This window comes from Sinocyclocheilus rhinocerous, unplaced genomic scaffold (assembly GCF_001515625.1).
Source record: "Sinocyclocheilus rhinocerous isolate Xijiao unplaced genomic scaffold, SAMN03320098_v1.1 scaffold1688, whole genome shotgun sequence".
NCBI classification, from domain to species: Eukaryota; Metazoa; Chordata; class Actinopteri; order Cypriniformes; family Cyprinidae; genus Sinocyclocheilus; species Sinocyclocheilus rhinocerous.
This window is the reverse complement of record NW_015660503.1, coordinates 183,016-193,744: the sequence shown is the minus strand read 5'-3', so window position 1 is coordinate 193,744 and position 10,729 is coordinate 183,016. Positions and strand designations below refer to the sequence as shown.

The 10,729-nt window shown below is 37.0% G+C and overlaps 1 protein-coding gene across 2 annotated transcripts in view; it reads left to right on the top strand.

The window, feature by feature from the left end:
- Positions 1-10,729, top strand: part of LOC107725185 (GRB2-associated-binding protein 1-like) — a 95,680-nt gene that overhangs the window by 62,713 nt on the left and 22,238 nt on the right. The window contains exons 3-5 of one of the 2 annotated variants that reach the window (XM_016534361.1): positions 3,664-3,961; positions 9,766-9,991; positions 10,220-10,309. In XM_016534361.1, coding sequence (XP_016389847.1) covers positions 3,664-3,961; positions 9,766-9,991; positions 10,220-10,309 — 614 coding nt within the window. The remainder of the gene's footprint in view (positions 1-3,663; positions 3,962-9,765; positions 9,992-10,219; positions 10,310-10,729) is intronic. The other variant, XM_016534362.1, reaches the window with a different exon arrangement.

The following is a 10,729-nucleotide window of genomic DNA, read 5'->3' as shown; positions in this document are numbered from 1 at the left end:
AAGTGAAAGTAAAAAGCGATCGTGCATTCGAAAGCAGTTTCAATGCCCCGCATATTAATAGCGGCTTCCTGATGCCCGCATTTTATATACAGTATAATTACCCAACGATATAACTGTGAGAGACAGTATTGAAATATATATTTTCCCTGTGTTTTCTTCCTGCTGTGTGAGCTACTGAAATGAGCAGCACTATGAAACAGCCAATCAGAGCAGAGCTCCTTGTGTGTGTGTGTGTTTGGTTTGGCATGGCGGGGCTGTTGCCTCTTGTGTTGCCGTGCGGTGGGGTGATATCCAGAGGGCCAGAGCTTGGCTGTCTAACAAAGAGAACCCTGTGGATGGAAAAACAGCTGAGAGGGGGTAAAGTATGGCATTGTTAATCCCCTCCAAACCTGATGGTAAAAAATAAACAACAACACAGATTGAGATTCCTGGCAGTCTGGCGGTTTAATGACAGAAGCCTGTGATCTTTTCCTCAGGGTTAATTTGCTAATCTTGTTTAAGACAGAGTGTTCTGTTGAAGTTTAAAGTGTCATGAAACCCCCGTTTCAGCACTGGTCTTTCACACCTTGGATCTGAAAAAGACTCCAGAAATGGGCGTGTAAAACTGTCGAAAGTGGGAGTGTAGAGGGTGGGAAGAGGGGAGAAAACAACCAATAAAACAGGCCTACAACACACTCATGATACAGACAAATGAATATTAAAATATCTTTAAAACAGAAAGAATAAAGGCAGTTACTTTCTGTTTACTCTTATTTGAATTTTCCGGAATCTGTCGTGTCATCGCGCTCATGATCAGACGAGCCACAGCTGCCGCTGTATCAGCGCATGCCCTTATTTGCGCATCTTTTATTTGAAGAAGACATTATATGTGCGCGTGCTAGTTCATGTTTGGAGCAAGGGATAATATAAACCATGTATGTTCATTCACATAAACTAGAAACACGCTTGCTCCGGTTCGGATATGAACTATGATTTAATGTGTCATTAAACCCATCGCGGCGTTCCGCGCAGAAACATGCGCTCCCCACGTGTTGTCATATTAAATATTGTTACGGTGATGTTTAGAAATGAACTGACTGCGCGGAAGCTCTTTCGTGAGATTTGAATTCTCCGCTGTAAGACTACCTCATGCATAATACAGAGCAGTGATTGGATCATAAGAGTTCATTCTCATGAATAATACTGAAAAAAGCTCAGAAAACTGATGACGCAGACGTGTACTCTCCAGCCACGCCAGCCAATCACCACTCCAGATTAACGCATATACGTCACTTTTCGTGACGTAGGCTCAACTTTGCTTTTTGAACCAGAAGAACGATACTGCTTCAAAAAATAAAAAAAATAAACACTTTTACCTTAATAATAGACATAATGAGTGCTAAAGTTGTTTTTACTGGTGTGCAACCTGTTCATATATGTTAACATAAAATGTGTTTTAGGGTTTCATGACACTTTTAAGGGCAAATCTAAGAAAAACTTTTTCTTCCCCTATTTGGAACTTCGCTTGGTAACATATTTGCTGTATTTAGGTCTTATGTTGAATATCTACTAAGGTTGTGCACAAGTAACCAACTAATCAAGTACTCATTCTGCACCAACTAATTGTTTAAGTTACTAGTTAAAACACTATTCAAATAATCTTTGAATAGTGTTTTGGAAATAATTAAATGTACTCTCACTATGTGATGCCATTTGTTTTGAATATTTTCTTTTTATATTATGAATATATTATAGGCTACATATTAAAAAAATCGAGTCTTGATATTTTGTAAATGTTTTTATCTTATGTGAGCTTGTTGAAATTTAATATATGTGAAATATACAAACCAACTAATCAAGTACTCATTCTGCACCAACTAATTGTTTAAGTTACTAGTTAAAACACTATTCAAATAATCTTTGAATAGTGTTTTGGAAATAATTAAATGTACTCTCACTATGTGATGCCATTTGTTTTGAATATTTTCTTTTTATATTATGAATATATTATAGGCTACATATTTAAAAAATCGAGTCTTGATATTTTGTAAATGTTTTTATCTTATGTGAGCTTATTGAAATTTAATATATGTGAAATATACAAAAAGTGAATATCACATGCATGTCATACTCATTATTTTTAACTAGTTGTTGGTAACACTTTAGAGTAGGGAACACTTATTAACTATGACTTTTCCCTCAATAAATTCCTAATTTGCTGCTTATTAATAGTTAGTAAGGTAGTTGTTGAGTTTAGGTATTGGGTAGGGTTAGGGATATAGAATAAGGTCATGTAGAATAAGGCATTAATATGTGCTTAATTTGTACTAATAAATGGCTAATACTCTAGTAATATGCATATATCTGAGACCAGTTCTCACTATTAACTAGTTACTTATTAGCATGCATATTACTAGCATATTGACTGTGTATTAGTACTTAAAATGCACATATTAATTCCTTATTCTGCATGACCATATTTTGGATCCCTTAATCCACCCCATACCCAAACTGAACAACTACCTTACCAACTATTAATCAGCAGCAAATTAGGAGTTTAATGAGGCAAAAGTCATAGTTAATAGTTAGTTAATAGTGAGAATTGGTCCTTAAAATAAAGTGTGACCATAATGAATATTAATAATAACTTTCTGGTCGACCATTATGCCATACAGCATTATTTATCCAGTTTCTTTCCATCTTTTTGTAAATGGATGTTTTTTCCCTCCACCTGGTGAATTTATTATTTCAATCTTATGATGCTTTTCATTTTTACATGTTGCCCTCTTTTATTTTGTTCCCACCCTGTTTTACATCCACCCATCTGATAGATTCATGTAGACTAGTTTTCTAAGAGTTGAACTGCTGCCCCCTTCACTTTGTCACAATCCGTGACATTTTGAACTCTGCTTTTTATACAAAACCAGCATTTCCATTTTCCATCTCTTTTAAATGGGAGAAAGCATGCATAATCAAGCTGTCATTGTCAGTTCCCTCTTTTAGCGTGAGTGCTTCGCAGGCTTTTGGGTGGTGTTAAATTAAAGTCAGTCTGCAGAGGGTTTAGCCAGTATCTCCAAACAGAGTTTTGAGTGGAGTTTTGCCAGAGTGAGCCCACAATGTCCACTGCATGTTGCTGGATCAATAGGATCAGATGTCACAAAAACACCTGCAAATTACTTTTTTTGTAGGGCTGAAACATGTCACAATGCTTTTTCTACAGTTAGTCAGTGTTAACTTGGTACGGTTCTCATGCAATAATATTACATAACAGCATGAATATTCCAGAGAGGCCAGTCTGATGAACTTTTCGTAGGCTGTGAACATGTTCAGTCTAAACTCCATCCAATAGATTTGTGTGATACATGTGGAGATATGAGGACCACTTGTATAAAAAAAAGAGTGGGAGAAATTGCAATGGTCAGTATGGCTGCTATAAAAATGGAAGTCTTGGAAGTTAATATAGCCTTTTTGATTTCCTTTTTGATTTACAATCATCATGTCTGAGCAGACAATTTTATCCGAAACTTTGTCAAGATGGCCGTCAATGGAACTGACTTGTCTCAATGGTACATATTAGCACAATTGGTCAGGAGAATCATTCAATAAGTGGCTTCTTCATTAGTCATGTGACTCTTTAAATGCGTTGTAGTACATGAATCAAATGGTTCTTCTCTCTCCTTTCAGGCATGGAAGAAGCGATGGTTTGTTCTGCGCAGTGGGAGGCTGACAGGAGACCCAGATGTGCTGGAGTATTACAAGAATGACCATGCCAAGAAGCCCATCCGCGTAATCGATCTGAACCTGTGCGAGCAGGTGGACGCCGGTCTCACATTCAACAAGAAGGACCTGGAGCACAGCTTCATCTTTGACATCAAGACTATCGACCGGATCTTTTACCTGGTGGCAGACACTGAAGAGGAGATGAACAAGTGGGTGCGCTGCATCTGTGATATCTGTGGCTTCAACCCCACCGATACGGAAGGTAAGTTGTCACATGCAAATACACACCTAGGAATTTAATGATTATGATTTCAGACCGTTTCATTAAACAATTCTTTAGTACTTTTGAGGAAAATATTTGATGGGAAAAGAAATCCAATTTCATTTCCAAGTAATGGAATAATAAATATATCTAAAACGGTGTTTTCTAAAGATGTTTACACGGATTATGTTTGTGAGCTCATGTGGCAGCGAAAATCACACCATGTACACCTGCACTTAGAGCCATCATAAATCCTATCCAATATCAGGCCATAACTAAATAATAACAATACTAAGCAAACAAAAATGTGGTCAGCTTTTTATAAAATATTACTGGAAAAACTCATAATGTACATCTTTAACGGTACATTGTCATATTGTACTACCAGTCAGTAACTACAGTGACGTCTCATGAGAAAAGAAACGCTCATGAGAGTCAGTCATTTTATCAGAAGTCAACTACACATCATTTGGTTTCTTTTTTAATTTTAACTAAACTAATTCTTGTTTCCTAGCCCCAGAGAAATCAAATAATTCTAGTTCAGTATATACTACCATTCAAATGAGGTTGGTAAGATTTTTATTTTTTTTTTCAAAAGAAGTCTTACCAAGGCATCTTTTTTTATTAAAAAATATTCCTTTCCATTGCTTACGAATATTATCAAGTTTTATTTGTTCCTCTGATGACAAAGCTGAATTTTCTGCAGCATTACTCCAGAAAATTTTGAGACTGTTCTGCAGCCATTACTAGTTTTGATCCTTCAAAATTAATTCTAATAATATCCTAATTTGCTGCTCAAGAAACATATCTTGTTATTGTCATTTGTCAATGTTGAAAACCTGATTTTTTTTTGGATACTTTGATCAATAGAAAGTTTAAAAAGAAATGTTTTAAAAAATTGTCAGTTTTGATCAATGTAGTGCATACTTGCTGAATTGAGTAGTTTATATTTTAAAAATAAGGGTGTATTCACACCTGTCTTGTTTGGTTCGAATGAACCGAACTCAAGTTCGTTTCCCCTCTTGGTGCGGACCTTTCTGGCAGGTGTGAATACAGCAATCGCACTCGGGTGCAGACCAAACAACCGCACCAAGACCCAGCTGAAGAGGTGTTCTCAGTCCGCTTCCAAATGAACTCTGGTGCGGTTCGTTTAAGGTGTGAATATGACCTGACCTCGATCCGACCCAATTGCAGAAATCACGCTCAGAAACAGACAGCTCGCGCATATAGTGCTGTTATTTGCGTTTCAATGGCTTAAATCACTTGTTTTTAAACCACAATGCTTAAAAACACATTTCATGACCATGGCGCACAGCAACGTGACGTGAGAGCGCTAAATAGGCCTAAAGCTTGCCGCAAAAATTACCATGACTATGTTGGGGGAAAATAGTAAGGAGATAGAATTATTTATTAATAAACTAGTGTTTTATGTGTCAGTGTCGCAATGAAGTTGATGATCCTGACTCGCCCGTCTCATCATTGGACGCGCCTTTAGAAAGAAATGCATCTTTATTGATTACATAATGAGTTTTTGTTTTGGATTTGAATTATTTCGTTTATTTGTTTTCTTTATTTTACAAAAGCACAACGTTTTCTTGATATTGTGAGTGCACACAAATAAAAATAGACCCTTTACAGTTCCGGACGATGTATTATTCTTACCTTTATGAGCAAAAATGACGGCATATTTAATTTGTTTCCACTGATTTCCTGAAGCGCGCTTCAGCTTCCACTCTCCGCACAAACAATTGGATATGCACCTAATAGCGCACATTTATCTAGGTTAAATGTTTAAAATAACATTGTGATATGCTTTAAGTATTTTATATCTATAGATTTTATTTTCGGCAAGTCGTAATTACAACATCGTATGACATTGTCTCATATGATGCTCATAAGTTTCTTTATATTGCGTTAGTATCTGATAACACCAAATCAGTAAAAGAATAAAAATTGTTCTACAAAAGATCTCCATGATTAGCCTGTTTTTGCACTTCCTGTTTTTCCCTGCTTGAGAATTTCTGTCCAATGAATGGGATGACCTTAGCACACATGTCGTTTTGTTTACAGTTTCTGGTTCTCTTGCAAAAAAGGGCAGTGTGAAAGCGAACTGCACCAAAAAAAAAAAAAATCAACATTGTATTTGGTCTGGACCAAAGCAAGTGAACTAGCGGACTTTCCTGGTGTGAATTAGGGCTGTCAAATTTTTTTTTAATTTCGAATATTCGAAAAATCCACATTCGAATGCAAGTTGAAGCCACTAGATGTGGCGCTGCTACTTTGTGTATTCAAAATATTGTGGAAAAAGAGAACATCAATGCGGAGAAGATCTTGTTTACATCAAAACTGAAACCAAGTCGTTCAAACAGAATGCATTTTCTAGAGGGACATCTATCACCGTTGCACTCGCATCTCGCACAAAGGAGCCGCATGTTTAGAAAGCCATGTAAAATTAATGCAAGTTCAACTTTGAAAAAAACATATATCAAGACTTTATAGCGGGTTTTTTCCCATCCCACTGCATCTCATGTTTTTAAATAAAAAATGTGCTCTGTGTGATTGGCTTTCCGCCCTTTGTATTAAACTATGCATACATATATGATGCTGTTTTGTTTATAGTTGTTTAAGCAATATAATTAATTATAATTGGTTTATAAACATTATTTTAAACATTATGCACTTTTTTTCACAGATAGTCTTTATCTTATGCTTTGAATAAACGTGCATTAGTAATTTTTTGCTCGGTGCACCCTCATGGCCTCAGAAGAGAAGCCAAAAGCTATTCTTCCCCCTAACTGAAATTATGCATTTTAAATTTGAATATAATTCGAATTTTGATAATATTTAAGTACAAAATTCGAATTTAGTTTTTCAGCCATTTTGACAGCCCTAGTGTGAATACACCCTAAGTATTTTATTGACAAATCTATGGTTTGGATTCTTGCACTCCCAGGCCCTGCAGGCATAATGGTCAATCACTGAATTGCAGATACTAGATCGAAGTGCCAAAGCCCAAAGTGCCCCCCTAAGATTGACTAATTGTGGCACCACGGGGTCTCCATCAGCTCAGCAGTATTGATCTTAGATGCTGTCGGCTCACTGTGGCCTTCTTTAAAAGTGATGTGAAGTTCTAAAAACTTGTGAATTCTGTTGTGGTAAATGATGCTCATGTTGGTTTCTAATGAGGAAGTGCTTATGTTTAAGCTATGGCTTTGGAAAACGCTTGTGGTTGTACATCTGGCCTTCACCGTTTTGTGAACTTTTGCTACCTTATTGCAAAGATACAGTTGAGAAAAGACAGGAAATATATGAGAGAAAGAGGTAGGAGAAGGGGTGTAACAGTGCACAAACATTGAGGGGGAAATCCAAAGAAAAGTTTATTTTTTGTTTGTTTTGTTAAACACTGTTTTAGTGAGTTTGACTTGTAAGTGAGCTGTTATAATTAAGATGTTGTAAGTGAGGGAAGATATTTGAAGTGCTTCCATTTTTGGATAGGGCTGGGTATCGAGTTAGATACTTTTTAGGCACCGACCGAATTGCCTCGATACCATCGAGTATCGAAAAACGTCTCGTCGTTCGGTACCAAATTTCGATACCTAAGGGGTTAATCTCAAAACTATTTGCACTGATTTTTTGTTTGTTACATTTTGTTCCTTTGTGCAGTGGCTTTGAGTCTGTATAAACATCAACAAGCTGAAAAATAAAACCAAAGTTTTTTTTTAGATAATGTAATCTTGTTCAAATAGATTTCATAAAATTGGTATCGAAAAAAGTATCGTTCAGGAACCGGTATCGAAGTCAAGGTATCGGTATCGATATCGAAAATTTTTGAACGATACCCAGCCCTACTTTTGGATGCAAAACATTAACTAAATTTATATTTTAGTCAGAATTATTGCCCTTCCATTTTATTTTGTTCCATATGTTTGATGCATAATTTAGGAGATTTGCTTTCTTTCAGGATAAGCCATTATGCAAAATGGAAATCTATTTATTATATATAATAGTTATAATAGTTTTATTTATTTTTATCTATCTAGTCTATTTAATGGCTCTACAGTGCAGATGACTGTGTTGGCCTGCTTTTACCTCCTTTTATATGCAAGTCAACAAAATATGTGTTTGCTACTACATTTAAATTTAGGCATAATTTTATCATATTAATTTGGCCATGCATGCTTTGTTTGGTAACCTGCTGCGAGCGTCCAGGCAAGTAACTGAATATTCATGAACTACTTCTAAACTTGACAACTAATTAGTTAAAAAGTTAAGCCTTCTGGGAGAACATCACGTAATAATTAATATTCATGATCAATGCCTCTGCAGTAATTGGCTAAAGGTACTACTACTGAATTTGGTATTGTGACACCTCAAATGTTGAATTGTCACATTGTCATTCATTTTTTTGCTGAATTGATAATGCATTATATCAAAAAAAGACCAAACTGTTTTAAACTGTCAATTTTGTCTATTTTGATACACATAGAAGCCTGCCATTATTAGCCACCAGCACTAAACAGGGTACTGAGAATGCAAATATGTTGGGGGGATTTTCCAGGTCTTGGATGATTCAGCAGCAAGCTTGACAAACAAGAGCAGGGACGGGAGAAGGAGGAAAACGGGGGGAAAAAAAGTGAAGAGACCGAAAGAGACAAAGTGGCCCTGACAGCCTTGAGCTGCATGCACTTAGAAAGAGTCAAATGCACCCAGTGAGTGAGTGGGTGTGTGTGGGTGTCAATGTGTGTGTGCACAAGTGATGTGTTTGTGTGCGTTTTACTGAATAACTCAAAGCAGAGTTTGAAGAGAGACTTGTACAAAAACATGCACAACCACCCCGTTAGCCGCACTCCACTGACCTTGAGAGTAGGCTGTTCAAAGAGAGATGGAAATAAAAATAAAAAGTCAGAGATAAAGAAAAGCTCTTTTAAAAGAACATAGACAACAAGCTTTACAAGCTATCCTTGATGCCACATAAAAACCGAGACTCCATCTTGGATTAGTGGCACTTTCATTAGCGTCTTGTGTTCAGGGTTCCTCTCTACACAGTTCTGCACTTTCACACGGCCTGTGTAGGATGGCGGCCTTAACCTTGATCAGTCCCTTTACAAAAACAAATATTTAACTCTCCCTCAAAGTAACATGGTCATTGCTGCTCTCGATTAGAATCTTATCCTCAAAATATATCTGGATAATTGAACATAATTTCAGTCAATTTATTGTAAAATGCTGTAAAATGCTTTAAGACCCGATGAAATCGAAGGGGAGTTTTGTTGTTTTTAGCCCATATATATTAGCTTTAAAGCTATCCTTTGTTAGTGTACTCCTAAAAACTGGCAAAATTAGCCTTGAGAAGATGAAATTGACAATATTCCTCTTTTGAGAACATAAAAATATTCACAAGCCATCTTGTGGTCTCAATGATTTTGTCCAATCAGCTGGTTCTTCTCTCAATAACACCTGTAGCCGATTAGCAAGAAGCATATCATCACATGAATTATGATTTAGCTTAAACCTATTGTTTTTTGTGTGCGTGCGTGTGCGTGTGTCTGTGTGTGTGTGTGTGTGTTTAAAGACGTGGTGTGTTCAAATCCTCTTAGGAAGTAATTAAAAGTCTTAGTTACAACGTCAGGTGTGTTCAAGTCATTTGTTGGTGGAAGACATTGATCTGTTAAAAATACATTTTAAAAATCTTAAAAAAGATTTTAAAACTTGGGCAAAATTGTGAATAAAGAATGTGTTCTTGCTTTTGATCTCATAAAATGTGAAGCTCAGTGATAATCTCTCCTATCTTCTTCTTTCTACAGACTCCGCAAAGATCTCTCACCAAGTAAATATGCCAGGGGGTCTGGTGGTGGATATGGCCCCTAGTGGAGGGCCAGGAGGAGCCTTAGGGGCTTATGCACTGGCCAACCTGCCTCCTCCCTACCAGCCTGTCAGCATCAGACCCTTGGGGTCCTCCTCCAGTCTGGATGAGCCTCAGGACTACCTTTGGCTGCTCAACTGTGAGAGCAAGAAACCTGAGCCTAACAGGTAAGACACAACGTCTGGGGTATGTGTACATTGGCTATTTTAGTGCGTGGCTCATCCAATAATTTGTAATGTAGGCCTGCTACTGTTTTGAGTCTGTTGTTTTTAAATCAGCTGTTATATAATGTGAATACCGCCCACTCCTGCTAAGACGCTTCAGGACATTCAGGTGCTATGGGTGAAGACCTGGATATATGGGGCTCATTTTATGTATTTTTGTGTGTGGTGTAGTCCAGTGGTTCCTCTTGCTCTAGGAGAGGAGGAGCAGGAATACCTGCTTCTGGAGGAGTGTGAGAGCAGGAGCGCTCCTCCTGACTGTCAGTGAGTGAAGAGCATCGGTGTGAAGAATACAATACTAAACAACACACACACAACCGCCAAATACTGTTATTTTTACCTGAAAATCTGCACACTTATTATAACAACTTACTAAAATATTTATTCTACTCAGATTTGACTAAAATGGGTTGGTATGTTTTCTTGCCTTCAGTGCTTAAAGGGATACTCCACCCCAAATTGAAAATTATGTCATTGATCACTTACCACCATGTCGTTCCAAACCTGTAAAAGCTTTGTTCGTCTTCGGAACACAATTTAAGATATTTTGGATGAAAAACGGGAGGCTTGTGACTGTCACATTGACTGCCAAGTAAATTACACTGTCAAGGTCCAGAAAAGTATGAAAAGCATCGTCAGAATAGTCCATCTGCCATCAGTGGTTCAATCTGAATTTTATGAAGC